The sequence below is a fragment of the Fringilla coelebs genome, assembly GCF_963513975.1.
Source record: "Fringilla coelebs genome assembly, chromosome: 15".
NCBI classification, from domain to species: domain Eukaryota; kingdom Metazoa; phylum Chordata; class Aves; order Passeriformes; family Fringillidae; genus Fringilla; species Fringilla coelebs.
The window spans coordinates 11,019,303-11,044,116 of record NC_140041.1 but is presented as its reverse complement, the minus strand read 5'-3'; the positions used below and the strand labels follow the sequence as shown (position 1 = coordinate 11,044,116).

Sequence of the window (24,814 nt, the reverse complement as noted above, 5' to 3'; positions counted from 1 at the left end):
CAGGGCTTCTACTTACACAGACTCTTACTCCAGTAGTTCTGCATTAACCAGATTTGTGATACTCAATACACAAAAAATCAGTGTCAAACCTGAAAGTCTCTCAAACCTTCCAAATAATTTCAGAGGTTATGTGTTCCCAAAGCTTAAACCAATGTGCTTCTGGGCCTTTCCTTTAGCAATATGCTCTGGGGTCGATTTTTCCATGGTCGAGGGCCAGATTGCAAATGTATTGGCTGGGGATGGAGCAGAGTCATGCTCCAGCAATGATTCTTATTGAGTAACTATTGAGATGAGGAGAGGCAGTTACCACCTGGCAAAGACCCTGCATTTTAAGTTTTCTTTACAAACTCTCCCTCTGCCCAAGCCTTTAGTGGGGAATTGCAGGAATTTACAGCAATATGTAGAAGAAGCTGATACTCAAGAGCAGTGGCTGCCAGGGATTGTATTTCTTTCTAAGGCGACTGTCAGAGGGTTTCTTGCACAGCTACAGCTGGAGGGTGACTGCAGAGCCACTGAATGCTCCCACCAGAGCCCCTACGTGCCTCTCTCACTGCTGGGCTGACAGACTGCTGCACCACCAGAATTTGCTTCTGGCTTTGCTCTTCCCTTCCTCCTGGAGTGCCACTCTGTGGTTTGTGTGTTTTAAGCCTTGTTTTCAGGGATTCCCTTCAAGCAGTTACTGATACTGCCCAGCCTGTGGCAGGAATCTGCCTCTGCAGTTTCTGGGTTTTCATGGGCTGATCTCGAGCTGCTCCAGGCATTGGGAATTCTAGGTTCAGTCCTGGAAGAAGGGGATTGGACTTCTCTGTCCGTGATCAGGGGATCCATCCTCCTCATTCACAGCTTACCTAAATCTGGTTTCACTGTTTTCCTTCTCTTTCCAAGATTACATGAAACCATCTCTTCACTCTGCCTCCTCACCCCCTCTAGAGGAGCTGGTCTCATTCCAAAAATGGGAGTGTTCAGAAAGTCAAAAGCTTATTAATAGCTCTCTGCCTCTTTTTAATCTATTCCAAAAGCTGTACAGTGTGCAAAGCTGTTGTGACATGATTTTTCTTTTTTAATATCTCACCCTTTGACTGTCAGTATTTAAGGAAAAATGAACCTAATCATCGGTGAAGGCTGTAATGCTGCTGTTTTGTAGCTGCTGGGGAGCTCAGAAGAAAATTTTGTAAGAGAAGATATAAAGGAGAGCGAGAGAGAGAGAGGGGAGGCGTGTGTGTAAGTGTATGCATGCATTTCACATTAGTGGTTTCACAGAACAAACCAAAAAGTATATTCATTTGCAAAGTAATAGCAGTAAGATAAGGAAAGTATATATTGGAGAAAAGTAAAAAAAAGGCCATTTTTGTAACTAAGTGCTCCTTTCCATGCAGAGGTATGACACCCCCATATTGCCCAGCCTGGCAGATTTTACTGAGGAATGCAAAGTACATTTGGGTATGGATGAACTCTACTGTCCTCCAGGTAAGAGTTGTCCTTGCCAACATTTAACTTGAACCCCAAATGACCTTTTATTATTGCTGGAACAATATTTCAGCCACAGACACTCTTCAGTATCAGTGGGGAAGCACAGGATGTATCTCCTGGGAGGGAGTTAATGGAAATAGTCCAGGATTCTCCTCTGAAAATGGAGGACAGAGTCATGGAAAAGCTAAATATAAATCAGTGCAGCTTATCAGGACATGACAGGTGGGATATAATAATCTACTATGAGTATTTTAATGTATGAAACCAACGTACAGCATTAAGCCCAGCAGAAGTTGTTACAGGAGAGAGCAGCAAAACAGGGGTGATAAAACACAGGCTTGAACCTAATATGAGGTGTAGAAGGAATTCCCAGAAGTGGCTATCCCAAAATTCCAGTGGATATCCCATGCCCAGGGCGGGTCTAAAGACATACATTCATATATAAATACATATATATATATATTTATGCATGTATTATATATCTATTTATAGGAAGTGGTGTGTCTGTGTAGAGCTATGCATGTGTAGTACAAAACAAAAGTTGCAAGGTGCCTGTAATTTGAAAGCTAGAAGGAATATTGAAAAAAAAAATAGAGCTCAAATCATCAACCCTTTCTGACAACTAAAATCTCATTTACAACTCTAAGCTCTGGATTTCTTTTGCTTTGCTCCCAGCACTCAGTGCCACACACAGCATCTGACATCTGGAACAGCTGAGACACTTCAGCACAGAAGATCAAACACTTCAAAAGCCTCAGAGTGGTTTGGGAAAGGGAAAACCCAGTTGTTCTCAGAGTCAGGTAAGGGATGTACTGCAAGTGCTGTGTGGTACCCACAGTAAAAACAAACCCATGAATGCAGGCAACTGAACTGAAATTTCAGGCAGGTTCTGACCCTTGATGGCCCAGCTCAGCCAAGGGTGCATGGACAGACACATTATCAGTGCATATCTGATGAGATGACAATTGTGAAAATGCATTTTGGTTTCTCTTTTCACCTGGTACTGATAATATTCCGCATAGAGGAAAAAGGTGATGAAATAACATTTTTAACTCTGTAATTAGCACTGCAATAATGCTGGCTGTTTAAATTGGTTAATAATATTAAAGACAAGCTCTGATTTAATTATAGAGACACAAACCCAGGTATTTCTAAATGAGGATGGCTTCCCACAATTGTATTTAATATAATTTTGCCTTCATTTCTCATGTAGATAATGGCCACTGCAGAGTGTGGCTGTGCTTGTGGAATTGCTCTGGATACCTTCAGAAGAGACAGAAAAACACGACAATTTGCAATCTGGAGAAGAAATAGAAATGAAAGCTTCCCCCTCTGCCCTTGCTGGTTCCTCAAAAATCAATTTTAATATAATTTGAAAAGTTCTGATTTTGGTACAGTTATTCCATTCTGTTGGGTTTCATTTCTGCTTCTGAAATAGAGGTTTCTGAAGACCTTGCAATAATTCCACAGATTACAGCTGGCATTGAACAGAGGTATAAGTTATGAAGCAAATATAAAGGAGCATCCATTTCCATGTATGATTAAATGCTGACTCAAGGTAGTGCAGTATTTTTGATCCCCTAAGTTTAATAAAATTCAGGACAGGCAACAAGGAGTCGCAGACAAATTAAAATTTATTGAGACAGACAAAAATGCAACTATTTCAGACTACAGTTAAGCATTTACAGTTAACCAAAGGTAGCAAAATGCTCACATTCCACTTAACTCCTTATGGAAAAAGCATTCAGAATTTACTATGCAGCTCTACTTACTATGATAGTCTACATCCATCTACAGTAGGGACATCGAACTGAAACACGTAATATTGGATCTCTCCTTACAGATCTACACATTGAACAGCAACAGACATCAACAGCATTGAGAAAAGTATAAAAAGACCAGAACCCACCTACTGTAGAAAGGGCTTTTTGATGTGTAGTAACTGTACAAGGCAGTCTGTGGTGGAAGGATGGGACACAGGAGGGACTGCAGAGAAGCCAACAAATGGAGGGAGCGAAGCTCGAGCGACCTGGTCTGGGTCAGGCGGTGACCTTAGATCTACATCAGCTGCTGCTTGAGGGAGAAAAGGCTACAAAACTCCTAATATCAAAATATTCCCATGCCAGAAATGTACACTGAGACTAACAGACTAGGCTGGAGAGGCAAAGAGAAGCATTCACTAACAAACAGTGTTGTTTTAAATATAAACTTTACATCTTCAATATAAACTGTAGAATAAATATTAAATAAACAGTTCAAATGGTTAAAAATAATAGTACAGAATAGCATAAAAAAAGGCAAAGAAAATAAAGAGGATTCTTTGTGTTCACAGCAAAGGCCAGTAATGACCCAAAAAAACCCAGCTGTGCTGAAATCTGAACTCAACATTTTGATTTAACTACACTAGTAAAAAGGAACATAAAGCAATGCCTAACGGTATCTCATAGACTGTAAAATGAAAAGAAAATGAGATTAAAAATTGGTTTGTGTTTCTAAAAGAATGGGACAACTCTGATTCCATTTTTCACAATGAGAAAATGTTTGGAAAGTCAATGGCTTGATTCAGATGGGAAGTAAGTCTTGCTTAGTAAAAAAAAAAATAGGAAAAGAAAAGAGAAAAAGAAAAAGAAAGGAATTGAATTAAGTTGGAAGCAAATTAAATCTTTTACAAAGCATGAAGAATGGAAGGGGCTTGATCTGGAGGAGCACTGGTTCTTGGTAGAATCGCTGGTTTCTTTATCACTATTTCCTTAAATAGAAGATTTTCTTAATGCATCTCCCCAAACTGGACACACACACATATGCACACAAATATTTGTGCATAAATGCATATTTACAGTCACACAGAGATATACATATGGATATATATATATGCTGCAGGTCCCCCACACGGGAGGATGCCAGTGGATCACAAAAGGTTTGTTAAAGAGCTTTGCAGGATTTGGGAACTTGCTCTCCAAGCAATGCAGAGTCTGAGCTGCCCTTCCAAGCAGGTGTGCCCTGCTCCTGCCTGGCTGGACCCTGGGATGGGCACAGCTGCCCCAGCCCATACAATGGCACATTTCCCACTCTGGCTGGAACCAGAACACTTGCATGAGTCAAAGAGGTGACTGAAAAGTGACCTGGAGAGAGGAGGTGTGCCTGCATCCAGGCCAGCATGCCTACAACAGCTTGTGTGTGTCTGTGTTTCTGGGTGCAGGGGGATGTGCTACCAGGGGCCCCCCGAGCCAGCCAAAGCCCCTGACCCTCACCAGGCTGTGCTGGGCATGGAGCTGTTTCACTGGGGCCACCCCATGTTTGAGCTGGTGAGACAGAAATTGCTTTACATTTCGATAGAAACCCTTCCAGCTCTGCTTTGGAAGCATCACACGGGAAAGATCCCAGCCAGGAGACCACCAGTGGGTGGTGCTGCCATGTCTGCTCATGGACACTCCAAGATGCTCACATTCACTTTGAAAGGTTTATTTGACAGCTTTAATTTAACCATCTTGCATGTTTGCATGGGACACAGCCCCCTGCAGCCTCAGACCTGGTTCTGCCTGCAAGGGCTTGGAGTGCCAGGCTTTGCCCTGGGGAGTGCTGGGCGGGAGAAGGGATTTGCTCTGTGACCTTTGATGGAAGGCACAGCCCAGGATAAGCTGCTGTGGAGGGACACAGGACTGCCAAACCCCCCTAGCTCTGCGTGGAGAAGGAGTCCAGCCAGGAGGATAAGCATAATCTGCTGATTGTGGAGCTCAGATTTATGGCAGAATGAAATGGCAGCTCTGTGCCTCAGGCAGGTCTTGCACAGGACAGCAGAGCCAGACCCAGAGAGTGTGGGGTTAATTGAGAAAATACCAGAGGAAAACTAGACAGGATGTTTGAGAAGGAACCTACTGACAGTGTTCAATTGCTTCTCACAAAATCATATTTAGGGAGACAGAAATGCTGGGTTATCTGCTCCTCCTGCAAGTTGGCAGGATTTCTGTGAAAGGCAAATAGAAAAAGAGAGAGTGTGTGTTTGTGTGTGTGTGCTTGTGTGTGTGTGTGTGTGTGTGTGTGTGTGCTTGTGTGTGTAGTGCAGCTCATGGAAAATGATTATTAAATATATTTTTCTAAATCTATGGGAAAACCAAAGGGATTTATTTGAGGCAGGGCAGATTGCAGGCCTTTTGCAAATGACTGTGATGGCAGATTTTGGGGAGGATGCAGGGGCATGAAACAACAAATTCCTCATGGTTTTACACATCTTTCTGCATTAATAACGATTATGTAGGCTTGCTCTTTGTTCTCAGGTCATTGATCTGGATAAATAGGAAATAAAAGAGGAGAAAACAGGAGAGCCCCTGCAGCACATGGTACCTGAAAGGAATTCTACTTCTGATCACATCTGAAAGCAGAGGGCTGCCAGGCAGGCACTGGCTTTGGAGAGGGCTGAGAGCCAACATCCCCAAGCCAATGTACCTAAAAAGTGACTTCTGCCAATCAGTGTGGTATTTTCCAGTTTTCAACAGACTATGTAGACAACCATGTTGTGACTCAATGCTGTCTCCACCTCTATATCCACCATTAACTCAGAAAAAAAATCTAATTAGTTTTTGTAATAAAAACCACATTTTTCATTCTGCAAAATAACTCACTGGCCAACCACAGGCACTGCTAAAATACTTACACCTGCACCCTAATGCAAGAGGGGGGTTAAGGTTCCTCTTACTGCTTCACAAAACAGCAAAACCAATCAAAGATCACCACAGCACATTACTGCATCTGAGAACTGCCATGGGAAAGGACACTGCAAATAATGTAATGTCAATATGCTCTGATACAAGAGCTTTGAATATATGGGAGGTATCAAGGGAATCACAGATTGGATTTTAATTCTGTTCTCTTTTAGGAGTGTGCATTACAAGTGTGCAGCACCACACTGAGCCAAGGGGGTATGCTTTGGAAATATCACCACCTAAAGCTGCTTTTTAAAACAGGTATCTTTACAAGAAATAAGGGACAGCTCCTTTTGAGGGTTGGTGTCTTGGGCAGCACCCTGCCTTTGGAAGGAGGGCTGCTCAGTGGAGAACAGCTCTGTGCTGTGTGAGCTGGGAGCAGAGCTGCCTCTGTGTTATCAGGGACCCTCCTGGGGTGGCAGCTGAGGAACAGCTCTGGGGGTGCTGGTGGTGCTACAAATTCACCAAATGCTCCCCCCTTAAACACTCTGAAAGGCAGATGGACTCTGTCCCCTGCCTCTAGGGCTTGGTCCATGACAGCTGCAGCATCTCTCAAGAGCAAGAAGGCCATGTTCCTTTATCAAATAAAGAGTGTCAACGAGCTGATTGTGCCCTGGTGGGAGTTTTGCCTTCAGCAGCAGCTGGACTAAGCCTGTTGGACCCATTCTCAGAGAAGGGAAGGAAGGGAAAGTCCTGCCAGTGGGTTTTCTTCTGGATTCAACCCCTGGTACTGGGCAGCCACTGTCCAAAGAGACTTACTCTTCACTGGGACATTATAAAAATGGACTGGAAAACGAGGCACCTGCTTTTCCTTCTTCATGAAAGGAAAGCCTTTTTCTCATATGATCCAGGTAACAATTTATGACACAAATTCTCTGACATGAGAGGGGCTTCTTAGCCTTTGTATTGTGTTTTTTTTTTGAGCCTCTTCCAGGATTCTTTCACAGGATGGATTTCATAAGTGGTGCAAATGAGGATTAAGACACGAAATGGTTTTGAAACAAAACTCATTGCCCCTGTGGATAGAACAAAAATCCCCCAAACCAACTGAACAAAAGCTGTATTCCAAACAGTCCTTTACTGGAAAAAAAGTTGTCATCCAAATTAAATTGGCTATACAAAATTAAACTCAGTAGAGAGGGAATTTTTGTGCCAGGTACTCTCAGATACAATTGCAGAGATATGATGTGAGTTGCAATATTGTGCAAAACGTGAGTCCTCATCATGATGGGCACTACCATATATAACCAATTTCATCATCCTTATCATCATCTTCATCTTCATCATCTTCATTAGCTGCTCTTACATGAATCTTCAGTTTCCCTTCTTTGTCTTTTTTTGTTGCTTCAGGTTCCTCTTCCAAATCATCCAACAATACAACAGATCCACCACTGCCAAAATCCCCTGAGGTTTCTTGCTCTTCTTCTGAAACAGGTGAGCAGGAAAGGTCATTTCCTCACAAAACACCAAATTCCACATTAATCACTATCCTTGTCATGCAAGCCACTGTCATTTGCAATGTTATTTTTTAAATTAATTGGTTCAGCTATTCATGAAACAACCTTAAAATTTCAATTTTCATTCTGAACTGGGAAAAATACATATCTATAGACTCTGAATTTTTTTTTGGCATAAAACACTCCCTTATGCATTGTCTTCCTCCTAGAGGCTTGACTGGAAAATTCCAGATCACATGCATGCAGGCCAGAAAATTATTATTCCTTTGTAAATACTTTCATTCTGTCACTGCTCTGTATACCACGCTAAAAAAAAAGAGAAGTTTTATTTGAATGCATAAACCTCACTCTGCATATATAGTTATTGAACCAAAGATCTGTGATGTTATTCTGGGCATCCTGGACTTTCTAGGTCTATGTTCCTTCTCAGAAAAGAAAGCTGCACTCAAAACCATCCCTGAGGCACTCTGAAGGATTGTAGGTGAAATCTTCCTTGTCTGGGCACAACAGCTAATTGGTGACTTCACTTACCTACATAATATTGTCCTGTCAGCAATTGTATTGGGCTTGGTTGCTAAAGCATTCAATTTTACACATTTAGGCCTTCCCTTGTCTGGAAAGTTCCAGATGTGCGTTTCAGAGTGTACAGAACAATATATTTAACAACCATACAGATCAACCCCAGATTCTTAATTTTAATATCACTAAGTGCACTTTCCAGGATGGCAGCAAGAATACCTTAAAAGTGGCTATTGCCTGCTACCTTGTGCTGCACCCCTGCTGTCCAAAGGACCCACGAGAGCCCCATTTGTGTGTGAACAGAACAGAGGAGCACTTTGAACTGTGCTACTCCGTTATCCCTCTTGTCATCATCCTCGTGGTACAGCAATGGCAGGGTTCAGCAGTGTTAATTCCCCCAATGTCTGAGGAAAGCAGATCATTACTCACCACAGCTGACTGTGCCTTGCTTTCTGGAGCCAGCTATCTCATTGCCATACTTATCAACACACCAGCACTGCCCCGTGCTGCCGTGGCACTGCGTGGCTTTGTAATAACCTTCTTCATTGCACCGGGGGATGAAAGCACCTGAATAAAATAGAAGGTGTGCTCAGTAATGCAATCCTCTGCAGGAGCAAACACACACAGAGGGTATGATGAACTTAGCACTTAGATACATGAAGATCTGGACAATGTTGGCGAGGAAATACATGTGATTATCTGGTGCCTGAAAGGGCGAAGAAATTATTTCTGGTGAACTCTTCTCAGACACCCTGGCCACAGTGTATAAATGTTTGTTCATATCCAGCACGCAGAGGAGGGTGTCACACAGCTCTAGAGAGAGCTTCACTCTGCCCCTGAATGATTGATATTCCCACAGAGCCTTTTCACATTTAACTCCTGGTTTTAAACTTTTCTTCCCAACTGGATTATTACCCCAACTTCATTAGTTCTGCATTTCCCTCCATTTGCACTCCTTCAGTGTTTATCACACGAGTCTTTCCACAACACTGTAATTATCCCTGGAAGGTATCTGCCATCTGCTTGCTATTCATACTAATCTCAGGCACATCCCCTGACTTACTGAGAGCTCCCATGTATAAAAGAAGAAATAATGCACAGGCTTTACAGAGAGGGACAACAGGATCTGCATCAGTAAGTCTTCGGATTTGAAGCCCAAGTTTTGTCTCACAATAAAACCAATATATTTCAGCCTTGTAGAGGGTGGCTCATTCTGGCCTCTGCAGAGAGGGAAACTCTCAGGAGAAACCTATGTTATTGTTCCCACCATTTTCAGCAGATACAGCAAATGTACTTCAGTATGAAAAGCCCTCTTGTTCTTTGAGATGAGTTAGCTTTATTCCCACTGGAGGTCAGTACATTCATTTTTCCCTACTTTGTCAATTGCTTCAATTTGAAACATGACATAAACACCCCCTTGCCCCCAAATTTCTTGTCTCAAACGATTTTTGAGAAAGTGTTTTTCTCCTTTGTCAAAGATACCAGTGATTTACTGGTGGTTCAGTAAAGTTTTTTAACTAGTTCCATGCGCAGCATCTATTCAGACAGCACATGTGTCAAGGGGGCCACTTCCACTACATTTCTCACAGGAAAAGATGAATGAGAAGGTGCTGCCCAAATGTCACCAGATTTCCTATATAAAAGACATAAAAGTGGAAGTCAGTCAGTCTCATGCACACAGAGAGTGAATCTGAAATTCACACAAAGTGAATCTGAATATCCAAACTCATTGCTCTGCAGATCTTGTCTAAAGTTTGAGTGCTGCTAATACAGGTCTGGGAGATGAGAAGGGTAACCTTTGAACATCTACAGAAATCTTTGTTTATCAGATCAGTTTTGGAGACCACATCCATGAGTGAGAATATTTTAAATAATGTCAAAGCATGATCTTGGAGCAGGTTTGCTAATAGGTATCACCATTATGTTCAAGTACAAATGTAAGCATGCTAGCAACTATCAAAGATTAATTTTCACTATTTATAAGACAATAGTTTTAATAACAAACATATGTATTTGCCTTGGCAAGTTTTTGTAAATTAATACTCAGTGTTCAAAACTTCATTTCAATATCAATTAGGAAAGATATTTTTTTCATATTTATGCTCATGTCCTGCCTCTGATAAGCACTCCAGGTGTTTGTCAAACCATACACAACCTTGGGAAAAGTGCTCAGGTGCTGACTTGGAGCTGGTGTAAATCAGCACAGCTGTACCCATGTCACTGGAGCTGCTCTTTTATGTCTGATCTACATCTGGCTCCAGGGAAGGATCAAAGGGGGAACCTCAGGGGCATTACAGGGTGAGCAGAGAACAGCTTCTGCATTTTAAACTGTTTCATGCTTTCTCTTTTCCTAGGGCAATGCAACCTTTTCCTTCTTTGAAACAGGCCTTTTTGCATAGTTTCACTGTTTCTTGTAAGGTATGAAAATCTTCCACGCTGCCTGTAAAAGCTTTAAAAGATTTAAAAATAAACTGTGGCCCAGGCTCAGTGCCAAGAGAACTGTGTGTGGAGTAGATTCACACTTTGGGTCACAGTGAAGAGTGGAAGGTACTTTTCCTTCTGCGTGGGAAATTCGTGCCAATCTGTATGTAACCCTGGAGCTTTAAATATTTATCTGTGCATGCTAATGTCCCAGTATTTCCCAACCATCAGAGGGAGGATGCAGCATGTCCTCTCTGATGTGTCAGGTGCAGGTGATAATCTGGAGAGGATAGAGAGTGGCTGGGAACAAGTGCTGTACAACCTGATGATTCTCTGTGTGAATTGTACACAAATGTACACAAATCAGCCTGTCTCTGTTAGAAATGAGCTGGCTACAGGCTCTGCTATCCTGGAACATGGCACCCAGACAGGCCATTGGCTGGGTTTGGCATCAGGGAACATCTGGAGCTTTCCTCCCCAGAGGTTCCTGCACAGGCAGTGCTTCCCACAAGCCTGGACACTACAAAATGTGAGTGATTCCCCACAAACTGCCCCAAGCTCCTGAATCCTGCCTCCCCACCTCCCTCTGTCCTGGGAAAGATTTTGTTATTCCACACAAACTTGAACAGCACTGTTGCATCTGTATCCTCTTCATGGACCCAGACTTAGACCTCTTTTTTTTTCTGGCATCATTTCCTTACCTATATAGCACTTCCCTTCCTTAGAGAACAGGAGGAGAATAATTATATGCTAAAGATAGAGGTAAAAGCCTGTCAGAATTAAGTACTAGCCAGCACACAGCTCCTGGTATTAGCTATTATATTAGCTGAATCCACAGGGTTGATATAGGAGAAAACAGTGATGGGAGCAGAAATTTATTACTTTAGTGGAGTGGGAGAAGCATTATCAGGCTGCACAGTTGTATGCTCTAAAAGTACAGTCTCTGCAGTTAATTGTACTCCAGATAAATCTGGTAGGAAAAGATGAATAGGGCTGTTTACTTTTTAATTCAGTCTCCTGGGATGCTAGACTTCATTTGAAAGCCTCGAAATTCAACATATCTAATGGCAATGGCTTTGAAGTACTTTGTTGCAACTGTCATGTGTTTTGAAAAATATAGAGAGAAGGAAATATCAAAAGTCATCATTTTTATCAATGGATACAAGTTAACAAAAACATTCTTCATGCTAGTGCCCAGACTTTAAGTGCTGTGCTCTCTATGTCAGGGTCAGAGGAGGAAAGAGAATAATTAAATATTACTTTCTCTGAAAATACTCAGCTCTCTTTTCCAACTTTACCATTGCTACAAGTCACGTGTATGTTTGAGCTTCCATTTGAATGATTTTTCAGACAGTGAAGGGAAAAGACAATGTTTTCTGCTGTATAAATAGCTCTGATTTCAAATTAAAATCTCCATGACAGGTGTCATTATGCAGGAAGACTTTCAGGGTAGGTGAAGCAAAGAGTTCCTCTTTATATTATAATTTTCTAGCTTGTGGAACAACCTGTGCCTGACACTTTGATTTGTTGAGCTTCACCACTTTCATTCTTCTTCTATTTTTTTTTTTATTAATACAGTTGACTAGAAGTTATTTGAGCTAAGGGACCATTCTTACTGCTTTTACTTTGTCATTTTCCTCCTGCTATTGTGATCAGATCCCAGTGACATGTGCTACAATCACCTGCATGTTGAACTACCTGCAACCCAGGCATCATTCTTCTCACACACCAGACCAAACTACTTGTGTTTCAACCTAGATGACATTTATTGCACGTAGAAAATAACAGCAGAGCATAAAATAAATATGGGATAGTCAAAGCTATCTGTTAAGAACTGGGCTTCTTATTCTTTTAGGTGACTTTGAAAATCATGACACCCATGAGGCAGAGAACATTGTGACTTCTGCCACAACATTCCCTTGAACACAAATGTAGAATATTTACTGAATGGAGCACACATATCCCAAGTGATCAATCCTCCCTTTGCTCCCACAGCTATGAACAGCAGGAGCTGTAACTCTGAAACATCCTAATCTTCATGTGAACTTGCTATGATGGATCTAAACCACAGTCTCAGGAATGTTTATTCTTAATTTAAACCAATGAATCCAGGTTGGGATTGTTCAGAAGGCACCTGAACCTTGAGTCCAAATGGCACTGGCATCTGGGAGTGGCAGGATTTGGCAGAGCTGAGCTTTTGCAGGGTGTGCTGTTGAGTATGGAGGGGCAGCAGGCAGCAGAGCCGTGCACACCCTGTGCTGCAGCTGGGGATGCTGTCCAGGATGGGGCTGACAGCTGGGGCTGAGGTCAGCCACTCCTCAAGGGTGAAATGCAGGGCTTGCATCTGTCCTGCTGTGCCTCAGGGGCTGGGCTCTGTGTGCACAAATGTGTTGGGACACAAGTTTTGGTAAAACACCAGCACACAAACGCCAGGCCACACATCACTGGGTGATTTTAGGGGAGAGAATTAGTCACTTGAAATTTTTTCAGTTCAGCAACCTGATTTTTCAGCAATTAATTGGGAAAATGCCAGATGGGGATTTATTTAACCTAATTTTAGATATCCATCAGAGTAAGTCATGAATCAATTCAGGCTCCCAATAGGCACGAGAGAGAGGGACAGGCATGACCACACCTTACAGCACGAAGCATCCTGCAGGCTGCCTAAAATGAGGTGATATGAATTCCTGTTTTCATATCCACAGAATATACTGAAATATTTTAAAGAGTGATTAGGCAAAATTGAACCCCAAGGAAGGCCTGCATTGTACCATAGCTGGAAGGGAACACGAATGCATTGGCTATGCACTTTCAGTCACCCTTCAAAAATGGGAGCCTTGAGTATCAAGCAGCCTCCCAGTACTTACTGTGACCTGCGAGGTGATGAAGGCAGAATTAAGCTCTGTGCAGACAAGGCTTTGCATTTCTGGAGAGCTGTAAATTAGTTCTGAACCCGTTGCCACGCTGACACCTGTTCTGTGTGTTGCTATCTCATTATTTGTTTAATTTCATAGTGTCAGGCCTACGCTCGGTGCTGCATATTCCCGACTCAAAACATTAGTCTCTAATTGAAAAACCATTACTGCATATAAAGTTACAATAATCACAGAAGCTTTAATTAGTTGAGCAAATGAATAGCAAGTAATCGAACTTACCCAACAGACTCTTCCCTCTACTTAGCTTTTGAATTCTATTCATTTCATTCTGGCAAGGAAGACCTAAAATATAATGTATAAGAATCAGTTTCCAGATGGTAGGGGACAGGCTCTGTAATGACTGGCTTCACTGCTGACATGAAATGTGGGCTACTGTACACCTGGGACTGAGAAAAGCCCATATGCTGGTACTGTACTGCAAAACAAATTTATGTCATTAGCTCCACTAATTAAAAAAAAAAAAAAAAGGCAACACTGTAGTTGAGAGTAGCGTTTGGGGGCCATTTTAATTGTTAAACCGTTCTACCTCTCTTTTCACTAAACTGACATCATGCCAGCTCTCTGATTTATGACTTGCTAATTGGCTAAATTCTGTGTTAATAAATGAGTAAATTCTTGAGCTTTCTGTCAGCAACTGAGCTTATTTCTAGACTGTGTGCAGTGACACTTACTACTTTATTTGCTTTAATGATCAAGGGATGTTAATATAGTTCATCTATGACAATAAACATGGTTCTAGAATGCCCTTCACACTGATGCTGGGCAAAAAGGCTTTTTAACACACCTGCCTGGCAATGAACAAACTCTACAGGCAGGCCCTGAGACACAGGGAGAGGTAAAGAGCTCCTCCCTGCATTGCAAATGGCCCAGCTCACCGCCTGGCTTCTGGAAGCAATAGCACCACTCGTTGTTGGAAAGCTTCCCGTCCTTGAAGGAGTCGCAGGAGTTGAAGAGCGGCTTGACACAGGGCTCGTACTTATCCAGGTAAATGGCGCTGATCTCCGAGGGATCCAGCAGCAGGTCATAGTTCATGTCAAGTTTGTTGAACATCCAGCCTAAGGAATCCTTACAGATCGGTAGGATGCTGGTGTCAAATCCTGTAAGAAGACAGAAAATATTCCCCAGCTGAAACCACTCTAAGGTGAAGCCCTGCCAACTTTTCTTTTCTTTTTGTGGCTGGACTCTGGACATTGAGCTGACTTGCCCAAAGCAGAACAAGATCCTGAGACTGAACTGATTGTGTAAACCTTAAAGCCCAAGCACAGCTACAAACCAGAGCACTACTCATACTCAGTGGGAGCTGGCAGGTAGAGAGGGCTGAGGTTCAGAACTGGTTTCTGTAATTTGAAGTTATCTCTACTCAAAAAATTCTTCCTTTTTTATTTTCTTCAGTCCTCAGTCCAAGTGTCTTGGCCTGGTTCCAGGAAACTGAAATGTGATGAGAAAAGGCTGCATCCACCATATTTTCAAACTAGACTGTATCTGCATGCAATTTAAATCCTGCTTCCCAGACTCATTTCTAGTTGCCTGATCACATTCTTTCCTGCTGTGCTCTCACCTTCTACCTCTCATCCTTGCTTTTCACTTTTCAAAGGCCTGTCTGTGGTTTTTGACAACAAACTGCTTTGATCTGGACTGTGAGCTGTCTGGGGGAGAGAAGAGGTGAGGTGTCTCTGTTCCTCACATCACTCTGAGGGAGGGCACAGCCTCAGCTGGAGCTGCCCGTGCTCTTGTATGCTGTACCAGCACCTTCCTGCAGCAGCAGAGGATTCTGCTTCTCCAGCGCTTTGGAAACCATCACCATCATTCATTTTAATAGCCCAGATTCTTCAAAGACTGCTGCAGCAGCAGTGGTTATCACAGAAAGCCCAAGCCATGCATATAGATACCCACGGTGTATATGAGATACACGTGCCAGTGTCCTGCAGTCTCTAGAAAAACTGTGGTATGGGACACTATAAATCCACACTGTCGTGGTATTTTTTCAATGCTTAGACTAAATTCCAAGTTATCTACAATGTAAGGAAGCATATTTGTAATACAGACATAATAAATCTGATAGCAAGGATATTGGTTTCAACCAGGGCTCAGAAACATGAATCCATTGGTGAGGATTTGCAGGGACAGAGGGCTCCTGACACTCTGTGCCTCTGGTGCTCACACTGCTCCAGCTGGGAGCAAAAACCTGCCTGTGCACTCTCACTCTGCTTTGGGTCACAGAGAGAAGCCTGATGAGCTTCTTCCTTCAGCTGCAACTTTCACTGAAAGAGGTTAAGCTTTATTTGCTGTGCATGTTCCTTTCAGGATGCTGCTTTGTTGAAGTGAAAGCTGAGATGTTGCTGGAATCATGCTGACAGTTTGTCCAAGCTCTGCACCCTAGTTGTTATTTTAGGCATTAATCCAAAGGAGAGCAGGGCTTTTTGCTGGAAGCTGTGGTTTTTGTATGCAGCTGTGGCTGAAGGTTGTCAGTGACACAGAGGGACAATCAGAAGGGTTAACTAATGGGAAGGTTTGTGTCATTCATAATACATGTTTCTCTAAGGAAGGAAGAAGGTAATGCCACTTCCTCAGGGCTAGAGGCAGCTCAGGCAGGGAAGAGAGAAATCATGCTGAACATTTCATCACATTTTTATGCTGTTATCTCCCATAACATTATCTAATCATGTTTGAGCACAGTGAAAAAGAACAAGGCTGTGTGAATAGATGTAGGGGGGAGCTCCTTGCCTTGCTGAAGCAATTAGAAACATTGACTTCAATTATTTAAGTCATCTGAAGAAGGCAAGCAGGATTTGGTCGCTGTGCAATCTTTTGTCAAGTGAAAGGATTTAAGATTCCTCACCTTTGCCTTTAGAGAGCAACAGGAGCAGGGCACCCAGTCCTGCCCTGTGCAGGTGTTTGGTGCCAAATTCCCCAACCCAGGACAGGTTAAAAGTAGTCAAACAGGCAGGGATGGATCATTGAACTGCAGGGTGGAGCTGGGATCAGCTCCAGCTATCCCAGTTTAACAGTTTTCAGGAGAAAAAGAGTCAGTTTCCAATGTCTGCTCTTTTTCTGCATAGATGCTCTCTCTGACAATGGTCTGTACATGCCATGGTGGCACTAACTGCTGCAAAAGGTGAGTCACTGCAAGGTGTGCTGTATCATCAGGTGAGCATGGTCTGTGTTGCTCAGCCCTAATGGTCTCTAAAGTCATCTCTTAACTGGCAAGGACCAAAGCAGGGAGATCTGGAATGAACTTGCCCCTGACAGTGCCTGTAGATTATTTCTGACTCTTGCTGTCCTCCCTGTTGGGAAATCTCCAGCTGCGTGTGCAATGGGGATACTCCACCAGCCTGCCCTCAGCACAGACCTGTCTGAGCAGATCACCAGTAGTGACTGCAGTGGGCACAAAGCTGCTCTGTGACACACCATCAGGGCTGGATGGGAGACACAGCTGGGAAAGGTCACTTCAGAAGACAGTTAATTACATTAATTGAAGAGGTTTTGATTATAATTTCTTATAAACAAGGGAGCTTTCGCTGTTGTGACCTGAGTTCCAGATTAGATTTATTAAGAGGCTGGTTTACTAAACAGTGCTGGATTATCAGAGAATGTGGCCTGGAAGTCCTGAAATATTGAAGTGGTAGGTGTGACAGAAAGTCCTTAGCTAGATGGTTATCATCAGTGGAAAGTTAATTCTTTAAATGTCCCCTAGTGTGTCGTTGAAGGTAAATAGCAGCTCCACTTCATATTGTCTCCTGGTAAAAGGTACTGCACATAAATTGCATCTGCAGCCCAAATCCAGCAACCCTGGATGCTCTCAGCACCCAGCACCAGGAGTGAAAGCCAAGTGTCCCCTGAATGTTCAGCACAGGCTCTGATTCATGGCATAACCAGGGCAGCTGATGGAAAATGGCTTTTGGAGCTCACTTACCTTCACTGGGAGGTCACTGTGCTCCCACCAGCCTGGTGAGGCCAAGTGATATTGACTGAATTAACTTCTTCTTAGACTCTTTTGAGATACTTATCTATAAATATGATGCAATTTTCTGGATGAAATAAACCACACACTATAATTCTGTGAAGAATTCAGTGCTTGGTTAACAGGCTGGATTTCCAGCACAACAGACCCAGAATAAGCAACCTCAGTGAGAATGAGAACTCTTCTGCATCTTTCTGTTCATCAGCTCAGTGCTGCAGGGCCTTTGGAGAGAAGCAGGAGGATGGTGCAGGCTCCCCATCCCTCTTGGCTCCTTGGCAGAGGCTGCCCACACAGATGCCAATTAATGTCAGCTGAGGTGGTGGCTGCTCTCATTTGGACACCTGCTCACAAGGACCTGGACTAAGACCATCTTGTTCCTCTTTTCAGCTGACAGCTGTTCAGCATCCTGACAACTTTCATTCACTACAGAGCTGGAAGGAAATCAAGCTGGTGACCTACATGTAAAAGTCTCTCATCCCATTAACACATAAAATGCTCCACCTCCTCTGAATTAAAATGGAATTAAGTTTAAAAAAGTCTTTAGGTGAAAATCCTTATTAAAAATAAACACACCTTCTGGCATGAAAGAATTACTTCCTCCCTTCAAGAGTTGACTTACATGAGACATTTTTATTTTATTAAAGTATACTACAATTAAATTAACAGGGGTATAATTAACCTAATTTCCCCCATCACTTAAAATAAAAGAAGGAGAAGAAATGTTCCCCAGAAAAAATCCTTTCTATTGCACAGACCTCTAGTGAAAGAAAAACAACACCCACTCCAACCAAGGAGACTATCTGGATACAATTTGGGGATGTTATGAATTATCAACAGGCTCAGGAGCAATTTGAATCTGATCTTGCTACCTAATTAGTTTTATTATTTCCCTATGTCAAAACATGTCCCTGAGTTTCTTACATAATTTATTGAGGAGATTTTAATTGCACAAAGCCTTCAGAAGACAAAGTACCTGGCCCACGGTGCTTTGCTGGGATCAGAGAGCTCAGGGAAGGAAGGTTTGAAATCTAAACACAATGATCTTCCTCTTCCTTTTCCTTTCAAGAGACTTACAAAGAAAATAAAAAGGAGCGTACTTTTTTCTTCTTCATGTGGGGGTGAACATAATACCCTCAAAATGCATATTTACACTCACACTAACATCTTGAAAAATGATGTAGCATAGAGAAATCTCTGCTGGAAAACCTTCTGTGGACAGCTGATGTGTCCGAGGCATTGGAGTCAGGGCATTCCACCATCTGCTCCTTTTACTGCCGGGGGGGCACATCCAAAATGGATTATTTAGGGATGTTCATGCCTTTTCAAACCCTGCAGGCACAACCAAACCAGTTCAGTTTAATGAAGGGAAGTGTGTGGTGGGGAGGGCAACACAGGCTGGGCCATAAAAAAGGGCAATGTGTTCATCAGAGTGTGTGTCCTGTTTGCCAGGATTCACAACATCCTTTTCTACAGCTTGGGTATGTGAACTTTGCTTTGAATTCTGAGCCCTCTTTAAGGTGTCTTTCATTTTTACAAATGTTTGGAGAGAGCCAAATACTGCTGTCGTCACCCTGTGTGTATTTTCAGTGCCACCAGAGAGAATGTGAGCTGAAGAATTTGGCACATGCAGATTAATTCATGAATACTGTTGTAAAACCTCAAAAAGAAAAAAAAGCTCAAGATTTGTGGCATTTAAAAATGGCTTAGGTATCTAAACTCATAAAGTTTCTTTCTTTTTTTTTTTTTAATTGATATAGAAGAAAATAAGAAAATGTGCCAAACTAAGTCAACAGTCTAAAAACGAACATTGTTGAGATCAAGCGTTTAAAATCATTGGGCAGCCTTTCAAATAAAAGCTGCCAGGAATCAAACTAAACTAAAAAGAGATAACAGCTCCTCTGTGAATCAGAGCAAACACTGCAGAATTATCAGGAATGTTTTACTCACTGAAATTGCTTAAGGAAAAAAAAAACCAAAAAACAACTACTCAACACCTTTAGGATTTGGCCTCTGGCAAGGTCATCATGAGGATGTCACGAATCATCTGCATGAAAACATCCTGCTGACAATCTGATAAAATGAGATTTCCTATGATTCTGGGCCTAAAGGACTTCAAATAAAGTTTAAAGCCTCTAAGGCTTTCTGTCATGGGGTTTGAAATGGATTCACATCTGGAAGCCATGATTAGCTGTACATCCAGTTGCTTTTGGCACTGTGGCTCGGATCCTCTGCATGAGAATATTCTTTTTTTGGAGCACTGTTTCAGAAATAAGTAGGACATACAGTTTTAAAGACTCTGACTTTGTTGTAAATACTGTACAGAATAAGGGACACATGAAAAAAGATCATTTACACAGAACATGACTTGTTTCACCACAGAGTTTTAGGATGTGTGGTGGAATTACTGGGTTTGTAGTTTTGAGCAACACAGCCCCTGGTCTATTCTCTTAAATAGGAAGAGGCAATCTGCTGCTACCCCAGCTCAGATGTGGCACAAAAGAGAGGGGCTGTGGAGACCTGGACCGCCAGAAAATGCCCACCCTGATGTGCTGGGTCTGCTCTAGTGCCCCTGGAGCTTCTGTGGTGTCACTCTACAGGGACACCAGGTGAAAAGAACCATAAAAGCAGCGCCTGCTGGACCCTTCAAATTCTGGGTTTGGAGCCTGGCTTCAGACAGCTCATCCCAGAGAACCAGTGAAGTGACAGTGAGGCACAAACCTAGATAAAACTTGTGCATCCTGCTTTGCAGCCCAAGGGCCCACGTGTTTTGGGACACTGTTTAAAAGAATTAATGAGTCCTTACAGAAAGTGATTTTGCATCTGCTCTCTGATGAGCATGACCTCTTTTAATGCTGTTATCTGAATCTTTCCCCTCCCTGGTGGCTAAATGACATCAAAATCAGTCATGTTGGCTTAACCCACAGAGAGTAAATGTCCTCTAGACTGTTCATCTTCCTTTCTTAAAAAAACCAAAAACCAAAAAACAAAACCATCAGAGCAGTCAAAGATGTTGTTATTAAATACCTAGGACACAAGGGGTTCCAGCTTTCTCCACCATTTAACACTTCTAGTTCCATGGCTCAGATGTGGATGTTTTAATTATCCTTTCCCTTACATAAACTGCTAGCAGGAAATTTTAAAGTAAAATATAAGTGAGTTTTTTCCAACATTGGCATAATATTCCCTATGCTTGTATCCCATATTTTCATCTTATGCCACTGACATTGTGTCAGAAAATGCTTGCTCATAAAACTGGTGATTAAGCAGAGACCAGAGTACAACTCTAGAAATTATTTGGATGCAGCCATGCTGAATTGGAGGGTGATGGAATTTAACATTGGAATTTAACATGTACACAAACGACACCATCATAATTAACCCCAACACTGAGAGAACTCCCTGAGCAGTTTCACTCATACAGGGGTGTGTGTTTTCCCTGGCTTTCAGACACTTATTTGCCTGATTAACTTGTGAAGGTCTCTCTGTCCCTGACTGACAGTTTCTGGAGCAGTTTGGGCCAGAGAGAGGGGACAGAAGGACTGCAGCTCCTTCAGAAAACAGCATCAAATAGGTCTCAGGGAGCTGCAGGTGCACTGGCACCTGCCTGACAGGTTGTTGCAGCAGCACCAGCAGTGCTCAGCTCAATTCTCTCAGGCTGGGAGCTCCTACAACACCCAGCGCTCAAGGGGAAAGGGTTCCTTACTGCCTTGTGCTGTCTCCGAGCTCGTGGGTTTGATGACACGGTTGGCATCCTCGTGCAGGGCTCCAAACCAGTCCTTCAGCCTCGAGGCCAGACTCCTCAGCTCTTTGTCTGTGCAAGCTAGGAGAGAACAGAGCACCAAAGTGAGTCAGGGGCACCAGGGAAAAGCCTCCCCCCAGAGAGTCCATTAGAAAAATTGTGTTTATGGTTGTAAAGTTCTCCTCATTAAGAGCTCTGAAGAAAAAGAGAAGGTCAGGGAAAAGGATGCAAGATAAAAAGAAAATGTAAGTCATGAATTTTAAGTTGTGCTCAAGTACTTCCTTGGAAGCTGACACGATTGGTGATGGAAGAAGTGCCATGCAGAGCTCCCTGCCAGTTGGCAATTAGAGCTATGTGGCTATTTAACTTAAATGTTTTCACCTTTTAGGATTTCAGAGAAAAATATCAGTCAAGCAGATGGGGAGGAGGGACATCCTTGCCTAGACATGCTACTCGAAAAAGATGCTGGGATAATTTATAACCACATTTGGCTTTCTATAAGGCTATTATCACAGTAATAGAAAATATATATACTTATTTATATACAGAAAAAAAATTATGTTGCTCTAGTTCTACCGCAAGTGAGACTCTACCACCTCTGAAGGCTGTCAATTCCATTTTGTTATATTGGTAAAACATTTATTTTCTTATAAATTTTACTGAGAAGTATCTTATTTTCCCAGAAATTTCTGCCAAGAGATTAATGTTCAGCTGAAGCAAGTATTTTTAGGGAAGAAAGCTGCATTAGCCATGAGCTTCTGTCAAAAAAATATTCTTACTTCTGTATCATGTTTAGTGCTTAGAATTCACACGCTCAGGCAATTTTATTATTTCTACTGTGCACTCATTCTACATTTTAAATGACATTTCTTGAAATACAGAGCAAGACTTTATGCCATAGAGGCAGACATCCTTCACAGTCACAATAAGTCTTCTCCATCTCACTGCACATTATAATATCCCTCCTTCCACCTTATTGAAGAAAATTGAGTTCCACAGCTCTCCCAAGTTTAACTCACTGCTCCAATGACAAGGAACTTGCTGATATGTCACAGCTGTTCTGAGGATTTGTTTGTTCTCACACTTCAGTTTGGGACAGGAATAACTTTGAAGTTAAAAATAGAAATTATAGCCTTTTCTAAATTTCAGGGGGAGAAAAGGATTTCCCCATTTTTTTTTCTGTAACATTAAAGGATTTGATAAATTTTCCTATGAAAGATAAAGATCAATATCCCTCTAAAGCTGAGTTCAGGTAAGGAAAAATCAGGTGTTAAACAAAAAAATCCCATCACTGCAAAATAAATGGAAGAAAATACAATACTAATTGCAAAGTGGCCTACCTTGCTGAAAAAGCTACCACTTTATTTTCTCACTTGAATGAACATTACATTTTACTCATGGTAAACTATCTTATCTTTCCAGGTTGGGTGAAAAAAAAGAGGATTCATTCATCCAAGAAATGAATAATACAGTTTTATTGTGCAAACCTGATACTTATTAAATGATCATGGTGGCACATGGAGGCCAAGGCTGGAACTCTGGACTACAAACATCCATTCTTGTGCCTTCTGGACAGGTACACTGAGCTTCACAGACAGTCAAGGCCCAGGAAAAAGAAATAATAATAAAGAAAATACCTTCCAGAGCCATTTTCCTGGTTTAGATTTGTGTACTTCCAAACACAAAGCCAACCCCAGACACCACAGCAGTGCTTTGGGGGACACTGGATTTGCTCCCAAACTCTCCCTGCATGGAGGGAAGGAACAAGGAGCACACACCCCCCTGTCTCCCAGCCACAGCACCCTGCAGGATGCCCTCCCCAGGGCCAAATAAAATCTCTAAAATAAATCTCACAAAGTGGTCATTTGGTGCAAACTGCATTGACTGGGGTAATTGGAATCCTGCTTTTAAATTGCAATACAAACCAGGATTGAATGCACAGCATAGGTGGGACAGAAGTAATTAATTAATGGTAAACAGAAGTAATTAATGGCAAATCAGACTTGGAACAACTTGTCTCTATAATTGAGCCAATCCAACATGTCAGGGTCTGTAAAATGTCATTTTTAATGAAGCCATTACAGTTTTTCCATGTTTGTAACTTCAGCCATGTCAAGAAACAGCTTTTTTAAGGGCAGTGTTTGAGAGTGAGCCCTGGGTGGATTTATTGCTTTTGTTTTTGCTGACCACAAACCCTGCAGCTTTCCTTTGGAATTTGATCTGAGGCATGATTGACAGCAAGCCCAGAACTGGAGTTTTCTGCCTTCTGGATAGAATTTCCGTGAATAAATGAGATGTTCCTTAAGTATTCTGCTTAAGGATGATTCCACAGTGAGTACGAGGTTGAGGTTCTCTCTTAGGACTGCAGTCTTTCTTCACCTGAATAAATACTGTTTCATGAGTCAAACAGGAGCCAACTTTGCTGTTAATATGGAGTGAATAATAAATTTCTGGACAAGACTTCAAAAATTTAATGCAAAGTTCAGTTAAATTGCCATTCAAGTCTTTAATGCCCTCAATCTTACTTTCTCCTGCACATTAAAATAGAGGAAGCATCCTTTTATTTTACATTTCTTGTATTATATTTCATTTTAATGCTACCATGTCTGGTTAAAAATATCCTGCCTTTCTACCCAATGGAATTGCGTTCCATTTTTATTTATTTCATTTGAACATTATCAGAGGCATATAATAATTCTGAATTTGTTTGGTTTGGGGCACATTTGGGACACTTCAAAGTGGATTGACAGTGAAAGGGCAGGAGTTTCACACAAACAAACCAGAGGAACATCCAGGAACCAGAGCACTGAATGTTTTATTTCTGATGGTAGGGCCCATTAGTTATATATCAAACAATTAGCTTGGAGGAGCCCCTCATCTGAGATCCTTACATATAAATTTACATTAGTAGAAGTTATAAAGCATTTTTAAGAACCCTCTTCATGAAAAATGCAGTGCAAATGTACCTCTTCACTATTAATAGGAGTTTCAAGTCACATTTCTCAGATAAGAAGAACAGGGCTGTAGGAGGAATGGATGTGATAATGGGTCTCTTGCTATTTGAAGATTTATAAGGAGAGAACACCGGGGTTGCAAACAATATGGATATTGACATGACTAGAAGCACTGATTTAAAAATCCAGGCTGAAGAGAATCACCAAGGGAGGAGACTCACCACAGCCCCTCTCTCACAACTGGAATCTGTCCAGTCAACTGTCAACAACCATTTAAAGCTCTGGTGCTATGAAACAGACCCAAGTGCAAACATATGTAAATAGGCATTTTCACTGGTGTGTGTCTTCTCTGAGATAAGAGACCCGGGCTTCAACTCATTTCCTACACCTCTTAAAGAGAAAACAACCCACACTTCTTTACCCTTGCTATTTTACCGATGTCAACTGCTTTAGCAGCCATCTGATATCAGCCCCTCCTGTAACATTAATTGCTGGATCCTCCCCTGCTGATGGCTGTGATGATCTGCTCGCAGCCCATGGCTTTCCTGAGAGCAGCAGGCTGGGCTGGCAGCTGCTGCAGCCAGGGATGGAGAGGCAGGCTGGGCAGGAGCCAGCTCCCAGCCTGACCCCAGAGCACAGTCCCTGCCCTGGGGTGGC

The 24,814-nt window shown here is 42.2% G+C and overlaps 1 protein-coding gene across 1 annotated transcript in view; it reads right to left on the bottom strand.

Annotated features, from left to right (window-relative positions):
* Nucleotides 1–7,189: 7,189 nt before the first annotated feature.
* Nucleotides 7,190–24,814, bottom strand: part of SPOCK1 (SPARC (osteonectin), cwcv and kazal like domains proteoglycan 1) — a 258,586-nt gene continuing 240,961 nt past the window's right edge. Inside the window, exons 7-11 of the mRNA XM_084215536.1 lie at nucleotides 21,168–21,284; nucleotides 14,379–14,600; nucleotides 13,723–13,785; nucleotides 8,576–8,713; nucleotides 7,190–7,595 (exon numbers count right to left, since the gene is read on the bottom strand). Coding sequence (XP_084071662.1) covers nucleotides 7,405–7,595; nucleotides 8,576–8,713; nucleotides 13,723–13,785; nucleotides 14,379–14,600; nucleotides 21,168–21,284 — 731 coding nt within the window. The 3' untranslated portion in view covers nucleotides 7,190–7,404. The remainder of the gene's footprint in view (nucleotides 7,596–8,575; nucleotides 8,714–13,722; nucleotides 13,786–14,378; nucleotides 14,601–21,167; nucleotides 21,285–24,814) is intronic.